General features: G+C 43.2%; 3 protein-coding genes and 1 non-coding gene across 8 annotated transcripts in view; all 4 read left to right on the forward strand.

Annotated features, from left to right (window-relative positions):
* Positions 1-17,704, forward strand: part of LOC125723416 (uncharacterized) — a 252,110-nt gene that overhangs the window by 155,702 nt on the left and 78,704 nt on the right. The gene's annotated exons all lie outside the window — the stretch shown is intronic.
* LOC125723418 (uncharacterized) overlaps positions 1-17,704 on the forward strand; it is a 252,042-nt gene that overhangs the window by 155,680 nt on the left and 78,658 nt on the right. The window lies entirely within an intron of this gene.
* Positions 3,739-7,705, forward strand: LOC125723411 (uncharacterized). Of its 4 annotated transcripts, none has more exons than XM_049000015.1 (3): positions 3,739-6,430; positions 6,537-6,810; positions 7,025-7,705. In XM_049000015.1, exon 1 carries the CDS (start codon positions 4,096-4,098, stop codon positions 4,918-4,920), a length of 825 nt encoding a protein of 274 aa, XP_048855972.1. In that variant the 5' UTR covers positions 3,739-4,095; the 3' UTR covers positions 4,921-6,430; positions 6,537-6,810; positions 7,025-7,705. The 4 variants fall into 4 exon arrangements, with proteins under 4 accessions (XP_048855972.1, XP_048855973.1, XP_048855969.1 ...); XM_049000016.1 differs by having other exon boundaries at positions 3,739-4,203; positions 4,294-6,430; positions 6,537-7,705; XM_049000012.1 differs by having other exon boundaries at positions 6,537-7,705.
* On the forward strand, positions 7,300-7,489 carry LOC125723465 (U2 spliceosomal RNA). The gene has a single exon (XR_007386913.1). It is a non-coding gene; the product is annotated as a U2 spliceosomal RNA (small nuclear RNA).

Below are 17,704 nucleotides of genomic sequence, written 5' to 3' on the forward strand. Positions count from 1 at the left end.
ATAAAGCTCGTTTTCCATTTTAAACGTTTGTCTGACTGAAATGCCCACATGTTGTACATATGTTATTGTACTATACGTCTAACCTTCAGCGTTATATACCACACCTACCTCAGTTATCTGCAGCAATAAAATATGGATGTGTAATTGGACAGCTGCAAGTCAAGTTGTAGAATCGATTATTTTTCTAAACGTTTATCTGTCTGATTTTACAGTAAAGTATGCATGGAGGCATGGTACAATAAGGTGTGAATAAGTTGAAAATATACATGAAATATAATAAAATAATAAATATTTGTAAACATTTAACTAGATAAAGACAGCTTCACAGTACTTATATAACCCTGCACAATTTAGAATATCATCACGGCTCCCTGGAAATGATCAGTTATCATTATAGTACAAATAAGCAGTTATCCAGACATCCCAAGTCTCCCGCATATTGACAGCGGCTCCCTGATGCTCCTAAATTAAAAAAATATATATTCCGGAAACTAGAGCAAGCAAACAAGAGCATGCACGCGAGACAGTAGCGCGCACGAATGAGCAAGTAAATGAGCTAGGAATGAGCGAGAGAGAGAGAGGGATAGAGAGAAAGAGAGAACGTGCGTATGTGTGGATCCTTATATGTGTGACTCTTCATGTAGCCAGTGCTAGACAGACAGCATCCTGATTGGTTTACTTAGCCATATAAGCCTATATAAGCATATATTTCAGTGCGGGCGGGCTTTTATATAACTCCTAGAGAACCGAAGGTATCGGTTCCATGGAGCGTCACGGCGGAGGGAGAGTGTCTCAAAAAACGAAAATATAAAATGCATTTCACCACAGACTACACAAAAACGTGTCCTTGTTTAATAAGGATGAAAAATAATGACAATGTTACGCGCTGAACTGTTTGCAACAGTGATTTCAGCATTGCTCATGACGGTTTAAACGACTGTAAAAGGTACGTCCAGGTGAGTTTAACAAGTGTCATTTAATTTTCTGTATTATTCAGGTAAACACTGGTTAGACACTTGGTTAGTTGTCATGAAAAGACCAAACTCCCTGAAGGCTTTTGTAAAGTAGCAATGGAATATAATTAAGGAATTTACATATAGTAAAAGAATAATCTACTTATATTATTGTCAAAATAATACATAATATTGGCCGTCGTAATTCAGTGCGTTGCCTAGATTAAATTAATGAACATATATATATATATATATATATATATATATATATATATATATATATATATATATATATATATATATATGAGGCAATACAGAAATTCTTTTCTGTAAAATTAAGTTTGTTGAAAGCTAAATAAATTGACGTGCATAGGATACAGTGAAATTAGGTTGGTAAGAGCTTTTTTTAACGTTAGTACTACTAAATCTCATTATGGCGGCGCGCGTCAGTCAGACGTAAACACGCGAGAGTCTGACTGCGGTCAATGACGTTGTGTGGCGCCAGCGGCAGGCGGTTGTCATGGTTATTTTGCCACAAACCGGCCGAAGTTCGCGCCCTTTGAGTAAGACATGTCCGACGTTCGAGCTCCGGCAAACATAACCAAAGCCGGATTTATTTAGATAATTTCTGCTTAAACTTTATTAAACTAATACATGTATGCTCCGTGGTAATTTTTGTACTTATCGATGTAGCTGGGTTTCGATAGTTTAGAAGTTAATTGCGACTTTTTAGCTGGTTAGCTAGTTCTTGCTAGTTGGTACTAGCATTGCACTGTGTTTTCGTTGGTGTACCTCTGGGTTTTTTGTGTCTGTTAATCTATTAACTACTACAGGGAAGTTTACATCGTTTTTGATAGTGAGTCAGACATACCTGTGTATTAATATGTTTTTCGGGTTGTGTGATTTCCATACATGTATATAGTTGCCACTTGGTTTACTATAGCTTGTTGTTAACTACAGATCTGATCTGGGATTCTGAAATTGCCCTGGTGTGCAGCACATGTCACACTGTCTTCTGATTACTGGTTGCATTTACAACATGCCACATTATATATAAGTCACAGTATTTTGTGTGTCAGGTATAGAGATAAATATTATTTTTTAGGATAAATTCAGTTAAACGAATTGAGAGTTAGCTGTAGTAAGCTGCCCTACACACAAACGCTTTGACCCCAGAGGTGAGCTGCTGTTCACCCAAACGCCCTGAGTCCACAGGAAGGTTCACATCCAACCGAACACTGTGACCCCAGAGGTAAGCTGACATGTACCCAAACACCCTGATCACAGAGTTAAGCTGTCATCTACTCAGATGTCCTAATTCCAAAGGTAAAGCTCTTATCCAACCAACTGCATCCAACCAAGCGCCTTGACTCCAGCGTTATGATGACATAAACCCAAACACTCTGATAAAAGAGGTATGTTTTCATCCACTCAGGCTCCTTGATCCCAGTGGTAAGCTGCCGTCTACCGAAACACCCTGATCCCAGAGGCAAAGCACTGTCCGCCCAAACACCCTGATCCCAGATGTAGGCTGCCATCCACGCAAACACATTGTTCCCAGAAGCAATCTGCCATTCACCCAACCATGCTGATCCCAGAGGTAAACTACCTTCCATCTAACCGCCTTGTTCTCTGGGGTAAGCTGACATTTACCCAAATACCCTGATCCCAGAGGCAAGCTGCTGTCCACCCAAATGCTCTGATCTCAGACAAGCTGCTGTCCACCCAAACACGCAGACCCCTCAGGTAAGCTCACATCCACCCAAATACCCTGATCCCAGAGGTAGGCTGCCATCCACCCAAATGCTCTGATCTCAGAGACAAGCTGCTGTCCACCCAAACACGCAGACCCCTCAGGTAAGCTCACATCCACCCAAATGTCCTAACCCCAGAGGTAGGCTGCCATCCACCCAAATGCTCTGATCTCAGAGACAAGCTGCTGTCCACCCAAACACGCAGACCCCTCAGGTAAGCTCACATCCACCCAAATGCCCTAACCCCAGAGGTAGGCTGCCTGTGACCCAGCCCCCTGACCCCTGAGGTAACCTCGCTTCCACCTAAACACTCTGATCTCAGAGGCAAGCTGACATTTGCCCAAACACCCTGATCACAGAAATAAGCTGCCATCCACCTAAACGACCTACCCCCAGAGGTAAGCTGACATCCATCTAACTGCCTTGATCCTAGGCTGCCCCAGTACGTCTAGGTGGTGACAATCCATCCTACAGGGTTGACATGATGTGCTTTCCTGAAGCACACAAAGGACACCTCAGGTTTTATGTAAGTGTGCTTTGTTTTTCTGTGCTTGTGTTTTATTTGGTTTGGATTTTATTTAATGGCATGTACAGAATTTACTGAGCACTTTTTTGATGTTGATCACTGTTAGCACATTCATCAGTATTAACATTATTAACATTTTATTTTATCTGTTGTGCTGTTTATTCTGTGATTGACCTATTTTGTTCCTAAGGTTACTGCTTTTATGTGTTTTAGGAAGGTGTATGACAGTGTTTTAGCCCGACCCTTGTGCAGAGGTCGGAAGTCTGCGGGTATGTTCCTTTTTGAACTTTTTCTTTTTGTCTTAACTTTTTATTGGCATGCATATAAGGTAACATTTTAATTGTTTTATTGGCCATGTAATTAGATTTTAATGGTGTATAATTGTATTTGCTGGTGGAATTGCTCTTTTGCCTGTTTTATGGGTAATAGTTCTGCAGGTAGTTCTATTTGTTAAATGTTATCCTTAAAATTCTTATTGTACTGGGTTGGCATTGATTTGCATGGTGTTTCAGCCTTTTTAGATTGTGATTTTGTGTTAATGCAAGTAGTACAAGCATAATATTATTTAAAAATCGGCGGGGTGCAGTCTGCGGGTATCGCTTCTCGGCCTTTTGGCTAAGATCTTATAAGACCCGTGCCTTCCTTTTTAGCCTTTTATCCCTGCTTTTATTTCTGTTTTTAGTAGGCTGGGGATCCCGCAGTGGCTGGTGGCTTGTCCGCCGCCCTGCTGGGCGAACTGGTGTTTTTATTTTTAGCTGGTTTTATAGTTTAGCTCTGCTCGACTCATCCCGGATTGGCGGACGGCGGGACCACGGCGGCGGAAGGACTCTGCTCCAGCGGCGACGTCGGTGGACCTTCCCGGATGGCAACGGCCGGCGGACCATCGAGGAAGCCCTTCAGCGGGCCGTGGCTGGTAGCAGGCGGGGGCCTGCGGAATACCGCCCGGTTCTGCTGGAGGGCTGAGGGGGAGGTGGGCACCTTCCCCGACCAGCTGGCCTTCATCCGGGAGGTGGCCTTTGGAGCGTTGGGCCTTCAGATGCAGGACATCCTCTGCGTACAGCGGAATGGCCCCTTCCGCTTCTTCGAGGTCACCTTGTCCACCGACGAGAGTTACACCAAGGTCCTGGAGCGGAGCAAGGAGGGGGCCCAGCACCCCCTCCTCGGACGTTACAACATCGAGCCGCTGTGGTGGCCCGACAAGCGGGTAATAACAGTCCATTGTTTCAACCCGCATGTTACCGCCGAGGCCGTTTCCCAATTTCTGACAAAGTATGTGGATCTTCTTCCTGGCCACAGGGACATCCGGGATGAGCTGGGGATCTGGACTGGCCGACGCCAGTTCCAGGCCCGCCTGCGCCCGGACGCTAATGGCGCAGGCGGTTTTAGCCACCCCCCAGCCTATTTTACTCTACAGGGCAATAAGGCATACCTTTTTTATTCTGGACAGCCTCCCTTCTGCCGGCAGTGCCACAGCTTTGGACAAACCTGGAGGGATGCGCCAACCTGCGCTGCCGCAACTGCCTGGAGTCGGAGCACATGGCCAGGGACTGCAAGGGCCCCCGTCGCTGCATTCACTGCAACGGCGAGGACCATCTGGCTCGTTCCTGCCCACAGAAAAAGACTACATATGCCAACGCTCTGTCGGGTAACAGAGCAGTCGGCACGGAGAATGGTGGGGGAGCTCTAGCCCCCACGACTGGGCAGGAACAGCCGGCGACGGGGGCAGGAGGAGAAGCCCTGGTCGAGGTGGAGGAGGCCCCTTCGAGTGCGACACCAATGCAGGAGGGGTCTCCGAACAAGGTGGAGCAGCTCGCCCTGGCTCCAGGCGTCAGCAGCAGGCGAAAGAAGAGCGGTGCATCCCCCCGGGGGAGGAAGAAGAGCAGAAGGGAGGCGCAACCCGACGCATCCAGCCCTCCGGCTGCCACCTCGCCAGCAGTGGCGGCCGGGGACCAAGGCCGACAGTGTCCCCCCTCCCCGATGTTAGAGGCCCCCCGTCTGGTGTGGGACTTGGGACAGTCCCCTGCACCCCACCAGGAGTACAGCGGTCAACAGGACACTGCAAATGAACAGGAGTACCTGGGGGGGCTGGAATTGGGGGACCTTTTGAGGTTGACTGAGGAGGGGGGGCAGTAGGACAGTATTGTTTTTAATGGCTGGCTTTTATTATTTTAGTTTGTTGTTTTTAATTGTATTTTATTATTTTAACATTCTATGGCCAATTTTAATATTGTCACCTTGAATGTAAGGGTTTGAGGAACATTTTAAAACGCACATCTGTTTTTAACCAGCTGGCATCTTCTCCCTTCAGCATTTGTTTTCTGCAGGAAGTCCACCTCCGGGACCAGCGGGACGAGGCTCTCTTTTCACGACAGTGGAAGAGGGGTAGATCCTACTGGAGCGTAGGTGGCGTCCACTCCTCAGGCGTCGGGATCCTTTTTGGCGACCGCGCCTTTGAAGAAGTAAGTGCGTTTACCGTCCTTCAGGGCAGGGTTTTGGGAGTGGACGCCACATGGAGGGGACAGCGCCTCCGGGCCATATGTGTCTACGCTCCGGTGGAGGCCTCGTCCCGTATAACTCTCTTTGAAGAGTTGTCCCCGTTCTGTGTCACAGATCGACACTTGATTTTAGGAGGGGACTTTAACATCTCATTGGAGGGTAGACAGGATGTCAGCTCAGGGCATTTTCGCCATTTTATTCGTTCCTTTAAACTTGTTGACGGTTTTAAAACATGCAACCCCAGCATGCCGGGCTTCACCTGGCATAATAGTCGCGGAGCCAGCAGCCGCATCGACTACATTTTAGCTTCACCCCCCGTTGCTTTTAAAAAGGTGTCCCTCTCCCCACAGTGGCCCACTGACCATCTGGCAGTGGAGGCCACTGTCTCCATAGACGCCCCTGTATATGGGGGCGGCTATTGGAAAACGAACCTGTAGATCCTGGAGGAGAGAGATTTTAGACACCTTTTTTTAGATCACTTCTCCGAGTGGCAGAAGGACAAGCCTACCTTCCCCTCCGTGGCCGAATGGTGGGAGAGTGTGAAGGACAGGATCCGAACCTTCTCCATGCAGTACAGCAAGCAGCGCAGGATGGAGAGAAGAGGTTCTCCATTCTGCAGCTGGAGAGAAGGTTGCGGGATGAATACGCCGCTCACAACAACGGGGGCACCATCAACCACGAGCGGCTGCTTGACATAAAGGGTGAGCTGAGGCGCCTGCATGAACAGGCTGCCTCGGCCCAAATGCTCCGCGACAAAATATTTTATTTGGAAAATGATGAAAAGTGCAACTTTCTTTTTTTCCACAGAGCCAGGGAAGCCCGGGAGGAGAAGAGCTTTAGCTCTCTCCATGCCTCAAATGGCAATATAGTCACGGATACATCAGACAATCCGCAAAATCCGGGCCGATTTGGGATTCAGGATGGAGACCGACGTCATCCAACGGGGCTACCACGAGGCCAAGGAGAGGTGGAAGGGCCTCTTTTGGCTTTAGCCCCGTTTCATTTAGGTGGTGACGCTCCATCCTACAGGGTCGACATGACGCACTGTCCTGAAGCACACAGGAGGTACTTTGGGTTTTAGGTAAGTGTGCTTTGTTTTTTGTGCGTGTATGGTGTTGGAAATATTCTTTTAATTAACTGCATGTACTGAGATTGTTCACGGCTGTGGTTGGTCACTTGTAGCACCTTTATGTATGAACATTAACTGTATTTATTAACATTTTATTCTATATGCTGTGCCATGTCTGTGACTAACCAGTTTTTTAGCCTGAGGCCATTGATTTTATGTGTTTTAGGATGATGCATAACCCTGTTTTAACCCGACCCTTGTGCCGAGGCCTGAGGTCTACGGGTCTGTTCCTTTTTTAAGGTTTTAATATTTTAATGGCTTGCATTTGAGGTGACATTTTAATTATGTTAATGGACATATGATTGTAATTAGATTTTAAAGTGTGTATATGTATTACTTGTTTTTACTGTTATGTTTTGCTTATCCTATAGGGAATGGTTCTGTGATATATTTGTTTAATATTGTTTTAAAGGTTTTTTATTGTGTGAATTTAAAATGTACAGAACTGTTTAATAAAGCATGAAAAGAAAAAAAAAATCTGTTCTTATCAGTTTAATATCTGATACGTCCCCCATGGAGGGGACCACATATTAAACGGATTTTTGGAACAGGGAGCCGGAAGTGGGGCTTGCCCTGTCCGCTCCACGCATCGACCCGGTATTGCAGTGTTTCTGGGAACGGTGCACCTCTATTGCCCCCTGCTGTTGAAAGACAGAGCTGATCGGTGTTCCGCTTATCAGACCGAGAGCCTGCGCCGCTTGCCAGGCGATTAGCCGGTGTCGTGAGGGATGGACTCTGTCCGTGCGCCGGACCCTGTGCCATCTTCTCCTGCCATGTCGCTGACTAATCCAGAAGGAAAATGACTTTTAATATTCGAGTTTAAAAGAGCAGGTGTAACAGCTCTACTGCTTCTTACGTTTTTTCATTTAATGCAAAGTGACATTTTTGTATTTTTCTTTGACTTATTTATCCAGCTGGGTTTATTAATGAATTAATTCAGAGTATGTATCCTTGGCCAAGCTCCATGGATTATATGCTGCTGTTGGAATCAATCTTGTCACATCTATTATCAGATGGCCCTGTCTGGGAGGTTTGAACCCCCAATACTGCATGTTCTAGCCTTGATTGTGCTGGTTTGCCCGAGTCACTGCTGTTTCTGCTGCATCTGAAAAACATACAGGCAGCTTAACTGGCGTCATTAACAGGAAGATCAATCCTGTTAATATTCAACCTTCAGATGAGCTGGAAAGAGCAGCGACAAGTGAGGAAAAATCTTCTGGAGCTAAGTTGTAAGTAAGGAGAGTGGGAATTTCAAGCAGCTTCTAATGCAAACAGCAGAGGGCGATGCAGAGCTGACCATGTGGCTGAAAGGCCACTTTGATTTCACCAGTGCTGTTTAACTGTAACGCCTGTTCCTGGGTTGCCCTCAGTCCTTGTTATTGGTTATGATTCTCACTGTCCTGCATTGTGTCTTGTTAGCTGTGTATTTAAGTGCCTGTTCTGCTTCTGTTCTTTGATGGTTCATTATAGCTGTATGCTGTATGTATATAGTTCTCTAGTTGTGTTTATTCCATCATTTAGTTCATTCCTGGTCATTTGCTGTTTATTTTGGATCCATCCTGATCCTTTTGGTTTTGATGTGTGTGTTGTAATAAACCCTATTTTTCCACCTGTGTCATGCACTGCCGCAACCAGAAGAGGGCAGAAGATATGGCACAAAAAAACAAAGGAAGAAGCCTAACTTTAAAAACAAGAAAAAACATCAAGACTCATCCAGCATGGGGTGGTGGGTTAACAAATAACACAAACAAAGAATAAGCAAACAAATGAAAAAAGATGCAGAGATGACTGAGAAGCAGGGGATGACTGGAGAAGAGACGACAGGACTAGAAGACAGGAGGGATACAGGGAGAGCGGAGAAGACAGTATAACTGAAGAATGGGAGAAGAGGAGAGACCACAGAAGGAGAACATAGATGACTGGAGGGGAGGGAATATAGGAGCAACAGAGAGAAGGAGGAAGGGCTGCGGAGGAGAAGACAGGATAAGAGGGGAAAATGTGAGCAGAGAAGGACAAACACCCCCACTGCCCAGCAAAGTGCACTTGTAAGTAAACCACAATTTTAGCCTTGGGCTCAATATCTGGACTTGTCTCTGTGTAGCGATGCATAGAATCCTTGACACTGGTTATGACTGTACTGTATTAGTCCTAAACCTGCCATTATAGTGTAAGGAGAAAAGATTTTTTTTAAATAAATCATTTAAAAAAAAAAGGTAGAGCGATGTAGCCGCCGGAGAAGTCCCCCCCCCCCCCCCCCCCCAAAGCCCTGTTTGTTCCCTTCTAGCTACCAGATGAAACTCACAATGCACCCCAACGCCACCTAACTTCTCTTCCACATGATGCACCTTATTTACCCTTAGACTCCTGTCCATTATTGAGCGTTTTACTATTCATTTGATTATAAGCTTATTACACTGTATGTACATTAGTCAGCCACATATGCTGTATGGCTTTGTTTTCCGGACAGTCTGGGCTACTCAGATATGTCATAATTCGATTTGTAAATGCTGACAGTCTTGATGTCATCCTTCTTATCAGGAAAAACTACTTGTGCATATATATATTTCTCAATTTTTAGTCTCATCTAATATAAAAATTGGCAGGCAGTACAAATATAATCTTATAAATGCTGAGATTAGAGTATCTGCGATGCAGGAATGCAGGGGTTTCATTGGGGCCCTTTCTATGGCTTAGTACTGTGAAGGAGTACATGCTTAGTGCCAGGCGCAAATGAATACCTTTGATATTGCATCCCTTTGGTAACTTGTTGAAGTTATTTGGTAGTCAGTAATACATGGTTTAATTATTATGATTGTTTATGTATTACTTTATAACATCTGAAAGAAACTGAAATAGGAAAGCTTATTTTAGTTTATGGTCCACTGGATAAACACAGACATTACAGACGGTTTTAGAGTCTAATGCTGAATGTTTTTTTGCTGTCATTTTTCTGCCTGCATATGCTGTGATTGGTGCAGTGAAATTTGTGAATGTGTTTGTGGTCAGTATCATAGCCTCAGACAATAAACCAACGCTGTAGCGTGTCACTGTGTTTACATGTGAGAGGGGTTCCAGTTACATAATGGGCTCGTTTTAATTCAACTGTTTTGACGGAGCTCGACAAACCTAAAAAATAAATGCTGGTGTTATCAAAAACTATGTCATATAGCTATATTTCAGATTTATTACAGCCAATCACATCTCGGAACTCCGAGGAACCTCCTTCTCCTTACATTTCCCTCCTTCACACTCTTCCCTCAAATATTGTTACATTTGTCTTTATTCCACTCACACCCTATCTTGATCATACTCTGACTGCATGGCATCCATATGCAGGGCAAACTATTTTACAGTCTTATCTAGTATAATAGGACATAAATATTGAATTTGATAGTTATCTTTTATTTACACATTAGAACACAACGCATGAACATGAAGGGATTGTTTGCATTTTCAACCAACACCTCCGCAAACCCCCCAGCGGAATACTGGCCGCGGACAGGGGTGGGAATCCCCAAGCTGGAAGACTGTACTGCGTCATATTATTATTAGCTAGTTAGCATGGATACAGAGTGCTCTGGAGTACAACTATAAAGGACGTAAGGTGCGTGATATATTAAAACACTTACTAACTGGTAATGCACGTTAGCATTACGTTAAATGACCACTTTACCTGTTACTTTACCAGAATATTCTCCTGTACGTTCGCCGAATGACAGTAGGCAGAAGGCGGCGCGTTTTTCAGAAATACACCGGAGTTAAACTTACGCCGCGTTATTTACCGGCACTTCTAACACGAACATTTGCAGCCATTAACTCATAGGTGGCAGTAACACATGAAATTACTTTTTCTGCTTCAAAATAAGGTAACACTGTGATTTTGATACTTTATCATTTCCTTTAACTTAACCGTACCTTCCTCCCATTCCTCCGTCTCTGCTTATTGACATTTAGGAGAGTCTCAGATATAAATTAACGATGCAAAATTATCAAAGACAGACACAACACTGAAGAGATGACAAAGACACAGTTTGAAAAGTAAATATGTTTTATTGCAAGTCTCTTATCTTAATGTAGCCTACCTTATCATATGTTAACTTAACCCATCTTGTATTTTAACTTAGCCTATCATCATATCTTAACTTAGCCTCTATTATTATATTTTAACTTAGGCTAAGACGAAATATATTAAAATAAGCTATCTTATATTTTAACTTAGCATATCTTATCCTATCGTATCTTATAGCTACATTAACACTTAAACAGTATCTCTTTCCGTTGGGTCCCGCGGGATCCCAGTCCCAATGCAGGGCTTTAACACAGGTATTCTAAAAAAAAAGAAAATAAACATTTTACTTAACTTTACTTAAAGCAGTCATATAACTGCATTATAAATACCCAATTAATGTCTTATGAATCATTTATAAAAGTATTAAAAACACGGCTGTAAATACTTATACAAAGGCATAACACATTATAGCTATCTTGATAATGCATTATGAATGCTCTGATCTATATATACACAATAAATATCTTCATAATACATTATATCGGCCATTAATCCATAATAAACATGGCTATAATGTGTTATGCTTTTTTTTCTTCAATATTTATACCCATGTCTATAATATATTTATAGATGCATTACAGTGCATTGTGAAGGTGTCAATAATGCAGTTATATTACTGCTTTAAGTCATTTGTAAACCTGAATTCACAACCTTATAATTACTGCCTCTTGCTACTTCTTCTGAAGGGCAGGGGACAGCAGAAGAAGCACCACTTCATCTTCTTCTTCTTCTTCTTGTGGCTCTTCTCAGTATCATCTTCAGAAAGATCTTCGGCATTCACATGGAATGATACTTCTTCTTCATTGTAGATCTTCTCGGCAGCATCAGCATCTTCTTTTGTTTTATCTGTCTTCATCACTTCAGTTTCGTCCTCTTCCTCAGGTCCTTCTTCTGGTATAGTCAGTAGCTGTGATCTGTCTTCAGATGCCACCATACACTGAAACCTGACCAGTGTGGTAGCATCAGCATCTTCTGCCTGCTGGAATACCACATCAGCTTCTTCATTTTCCTCAGGTCCATCTTCCTGTAAAGTCTGCAGCCATATTCTGGCTACATATGCCGCCATGCACTGCCAACTGTCCACTGTGGCAGCATCAGTGTCTTCTGCTTCCTGAAGCTCCTCATCTGTTTCTTCATCTTCCTCAAGTTCTTCCTCCTGGATGGGTTCTAGCCAAGTTCTGCCTCTTTGTGACACTACATACTCCACAGCATTCCCTGTACTTCTCCCTCCTCCTCCCTTAACCTCCTCCACATTCACTCCCACCTCACATCCATTCTCCTCACCTCCATTTAGCATATCCATCATACTAATACCAGCCTCTGTCCCCTCCATCACAACCCTGGAGGCCTTCCCCTCAAATGTTCCCCACTCTGGTACCTCCACATATTCCTCACTACTCTGCCCCCTTACCTCACTTTCCCCCCGGCTTGTCCGGTCCTTCCTGACTTTCTTTTTTTTGTTAAGGTAGCAAGTTTTATAAATTTCCCAGTCTTCAGATGAAAGGCCGTAATTACTCTGAAGACTTTGAGATGAAATACTAGTGCTGGCTAGCAGTCCATCGTTTTCCACACTCTCCCCTCCCTTACTAACCCCTCCCTTACCCAAATCGGTAGACCCCCCCAATCCCCCCTTAACCCCCCCCAGCCTGGACAGTGGGGAGTGTCACTGGTGAGAACTCCTCCACACCTTCTTCCCAGTTGATCACTTCATCCCACAGGTTCCAGGCTTCCCAGTGTTGGGTGTTGGTCCATCGATCAGCTCTCTCAATTCGCTCTCTGGGGAATAAATGAGAGATTAACCAGCACTTAACAGAGATAATAAAATAAATAAAGAGCTGGAAATTCTTCAACCATACAGAAAATACAATTGTTATAATTATTATAATAAATAATTACAGGGTTCACATATATAAAAAAGAAAGAATAAAAGAAACAGCGAGCAAGATTGCAAAAAAAATCTACTGTAAAATGCACGATACTGTAAGTGCAATATCATATTAAACAGTAATGTCACCAAATTATAACTAGAATCAAATACGAAACAACTGTGCTCCACATCAAATGAATACCCAGATGAATACTACCAAGAACTGAGTTAACACTAACCAAGCTAAGAATATTTGAAAGTGTTAATCCTGTGTAACAATGTAAAGAGATGTAATGATAAACTTAGAAGCATCTAGCCTACTCCGAAAGTAATGCCCCAATTTTTTTTAACAATTTACCTACCACCCTGTACAGTAGGGGGTCCCAACTTCCGGTCAGTGTTCCGGTACCGTCCGCGCGGAGTATTGCACCGGGCGGCAGACAACCGGGGGTAGAGGAGCCAGCCGTCCCGTTTATTAGGGGATCGCGCCGTTTTGGAAAGAAAGCTGCCCGTATTGATGTACGGAAATACGCCATTAGCCCCGCATGTCCGTATACACCGTCAATCTCCCGCCGCTCGGCGTGGGAAACCCCAAATTATACCGCCGTCTTACCCATCCGTGACACTTTTCTACGACGGAAACCGATCCGCGGACATCGAAAGGTTGGGAAGCCCTACTAAACTAGCATGTTTGAGATGAATTTACTAACCAAATAGTCTGTCATTATTTAAATATTAGCAACCACAGTAGCAATAAAAACCACTGCACTTTAAATGACGTTAAAAAATATGTAATATTAAAAAAAATTTAATGTTTTTTATTGTATTATAGACATTTACTATGTCATTATAGTATAAAAGGCTAAATAATCAAAGTAGCACAACATCAGTTGAAGAATTCAAAGACATTTTGGAGAGCTAACAAGCTACTCACCTCTGCGCCATTTTCACTCACAGTTTGTTGTGCTTCAAACGGTAAAGTTTGTTTACGTTGTTTCTATGGAAACTGCTCTGACTCTCCGCTTGACCGTAATATAAAGGCATGTATGCAGTAATTTTCTGATTGCAGATTTGATCCCTATGCAGTAATTGACCACTGACCTCTTGGACCCTCTGGGCTGCCTTCACCTGCATTGAGGCAGCTGTTACGTTTGCTGTCATTACATTCAGCCCAAAATATCAAAGTACAGGATTTAAGATTTGAATTAGTAACAGGACCGTGGGGAAAAAAACATATATGTGATTGATCCCTCGAAGAAAGTTTTCAATTTTCTCCTTCTTTCAGTTCTTAAATAACATGTCAGTTTTTGCTCTGTTTGGTTGGGATTTACCATTTTAACATTGTAGCAGTTCCTAGGCAATACACAGACAAATTCTTTTTTTTAGGATGGAATTGTTATGCTGTAAACGATTACCTTCACGTTTCAACAAAGGTACTTGCTTTTGATATATAATTTTTTGTACATGTGTACTCTGGTCATACCTCTTGTACATATGGATGGCATGGAAGGACAGTCACTGCTGTCACCTATACTGTCCCTGTCTGCTTTTCTCATTTAAGTGTTGATACGGCAAAAGAAGATGGACCTTTTGTAGAAATTTCCAGCCAGAGACTTGGTTCCTATATGACGAGAATATTTTATTTTAATTCAGGCTAAGAAACTACTAGGGGTGCAACGGATCGCGGTTGATCCGTGATCCGTACGGATTACGACCCACGGTTCGGAACGCACGTGATCCGCAGATTAACTCGTTTTTTAAACTTTTAGATAAATAAAAAAAAAATTACCGCAGATAAAACAGTGTTTTCTGCTGATATTGCTTAAATAATAAATAATTAATTACACAGAAGTCGTGTTTACGTCAGCGGAACATGTGACTCAGTCAACAACGATGGCTAGCGGCGGAACAGAGGAACTCGAAAAGCCTTCCGCGTCATTCAAATCTTTTGTATGGGAGCATTTTGGCTTTCCTGTAAAATATAATGATGACGGAAGAAGGGTGGTGGACAAAACAGTTACAGTGTGTAGACACTGTGGCACGAGAAAGCCGTATGAAAGTGGCAATACATGGAGTATGGCCACGCATCTGAAGCGACATCACCCCGGTGTGCAGACAGGATGCAAACCGAAGCAACCACAGCAACAGCTGCTCACCGCTGCATTTAAGCAGCACTTTGCACCAGAATCAGAGCGGGCTAAAGCTATTACCAAATCTATCGGGATGTTTATCGCGGCAGACATGAGGCCATACTCTGTTGTTGAAAACAAGGGTTTTAAAAACCTCCTAAAAGTGCTTGAGCCACGGTACGAAATACCCTCGCGCACACATTTCAGCATGAAGGTCATGCCTGAACTTTACGAACAGGAAAAAAGCAAAATCGTCGCAGACTTATCAGATGCATCCTCTATTTCGATCACCACAGACGGGTGGACATCAAGGGCTACCGAAAGCTACGTGACTGTGACTGCCCATTATATAACAGCGGGATGGGAGATGCAAAGTCCGGTGCTACAGACACGCCCCCTCTATGAGACTCACACAAGCACAAATCTAGCGCAAATCCTGATAGAAGCAGTAGCTGAGTGGAAGTTAAAGAGACACAATGCATGTAGCAATATCCCAGTCACCACAGATAATGCCAGAAACCAAGTAAATGCAGTGACAGAAGCTGGACTAGGGCCACAGATATCTTGCTTTGCACATGTGATAAATTTAGCATGCCAAAGAGGAATCTCAGTTAACCAGATGGATCGCCTTCTTGGGAGGATTAGGAAGGTGGTTTCTTTTTTCCACAAAAGTACAACAGCAGCTCATGTCCTTAAAACAAAGCAAGAAATGCTACAGCTACCAGCCCACAAGCTCATACACGACGTCACTACAAGATGGAATTCCACATATGACATGTTGGAGCGCTATCTTGAGCAGCAGGCAGCAGTATACTCTGCACTGACAGAAAAGACACTGAAAAAAAATATCAGAGACATTGTCACCTTGTCTGATGATGATGTGAAAGTAGCAGAGGAGGTCCTTCAGCTCCTCAAACCTCTCAAAACAGTCACAACCCTATTGAGTACTGAAAATGCACCATCTGTGTCCATGATCCTACCTCTGAAAACCAGAATTATACAATCCATGTGTGCAAATGAGGAAGACACCAGCATTACCAGAGATGTTAAGGCTGCCATAAGAGGGGACCTGATTTCCAGATACACCAACCCCCCTGAAATACAAGATTATCTTCACAGATTTACTGCACTTGATCCAAGGTTCAAGTCCCTGACTCACATAGAACCAGCCCTACGTGAGAAGACATACACTGATCTCACAACTGAGATTGTGGCTACTGAAGAGGTAAAAAATAATACAGTTATTCATATTATTTAATATTAATATAATTAAGTTATAAAATATTTTAACTATTATTTATGTGAATATTTGATCTTAATTTTGAAAATTACCAGCATATGTTATTGATTGCCTATGAAATATATAACAAGAAATATAGTTAAATAACTCAGTCATTTTTTCTGCAGGGTCAAGCCACAGAGCCAACACCCTCTGAAGAAGACACAGGGCCAAATGCATGTCCTCCACAAAAGAAGTCTGCCATAGAAGAGCTTTTTGGGGATACATTTGTGAAAGAGTCACACACAGAGAAAACTTTTTACAACACAATCAAAGAGGAGGTAGCATCATGCAGGGCAGCAAGCAGTTTGCCAGTGGATGGTGATAATCCGCTGGCGTGGTGGAAACACAATGAGTGTAAATACCCTCACATTGCAAAAATGGCAAGACACTACCTTGCTGTGCCTGGCACTTCAGTTCCTAGTGAGAGGGTATTCTCCACAGCAGGTGACATAGTGACAGCTAAGAGGTCTACTCTCTCCCCAGAGAATGTAGACATCCTCATCTTTTTGAAAAAAATTTTGTCATTATAAGGTTTGGCCTGTTTTCAGTTCTCAGGTTGTTTTTCAATTGTTGCATTGAAGTATTCAAGTATTGAGAATTTTATTTAAAAATTGTATTTATTCAGCTTTTTCAGTTATTTCTTGGTTTTATTTTTGTAATTTATTTTAGTTATTTTTGATAAAACCAAAAGTTCCTTGCCAAACTGTTCTTGTAATAAATAAGAAGCAAATTACATTTGACTCCTCCCCTTTTTGCTGATCCGAAAATTGATCCGATCCGTGACTCAAAATCCGTGATATGATCCAAACCGTTAGTTTTGTGATCCGTTGCACCACTAGAAATAGCAGTCACTCCCTATGCAGCAATACAATCACACATACATAACATACACACAAGTGAAAGCAACAAGGGGGCTAGTGAAGACGTAAACCAAAGAAAACCAAGCGGGGAGACAGCAAGCGAAACTGAGGTCGCGGGGGGGACCGGAGCCTGTCCTTGGAACAACAGGCGTAGGCAGGAACCAACCCTGGGCAGGAGTCAACACTCTGCAGGGCGCAAACACTCACAACTCAGATTTGCCAATTAACCTACCCTGCGCACTTTTGGACTGTGGGAGGAAACCGGAGCCCCTGCTGGAAGTCTTTCCCCATTCACCAGATTATATTGCCAGAAGACTGAAAATTAGATATCAAATACTAGAGTGACATAAAAACAAAAAACAAGTTTGCTTGTAATGAGACACAAAACAGAAGATTATCTCTTTTTATATTTTGAGAAAACATTTTAACATTTATCCAACCGGTCAAATGGTTTAATACTTCATACAGCAGCATTTCTAAACTCATTCCTCAGCCCACCAGACAGCTCCACGTTTTTGCTCTGTCCCAGATCCCTGCATGCATGAACCAAACAGTCACCTTTTACTGCTGTGCTGAGAGCTTGGACAGAGCAAAACTGTGGATCTTTGCAGTGGGGTCCAAGGACTGGGTTGAGAAACC

Source organism: Brienomyrus brachyistius, unplaced genomic scaffold (assembly GCF_023856365.1).
Source record: "Brienomyrus brachyistius isolate T26 unplaced genomic scaffold, BBRACH_0.4 scaffold48, whole genome shotgun sequence".
NCBI classification, from domain to species: Eukaryota; Metazoa; Chordata; class Actinopteri; order Osteoglossiformes; family Mormyridae; genus Brienomyrus; species Brienomyrus brachyistius.

What these genes read in the sequence shown, in the direction of transcription:
- LOC125723411 (XM_049000012.1), top strand. Translation starts at nt 4,096, where the DNA reads ATGGCAACGGCCGGCGGACCATCGAGGAAGCCCTTCAGCGGGCCGTGG.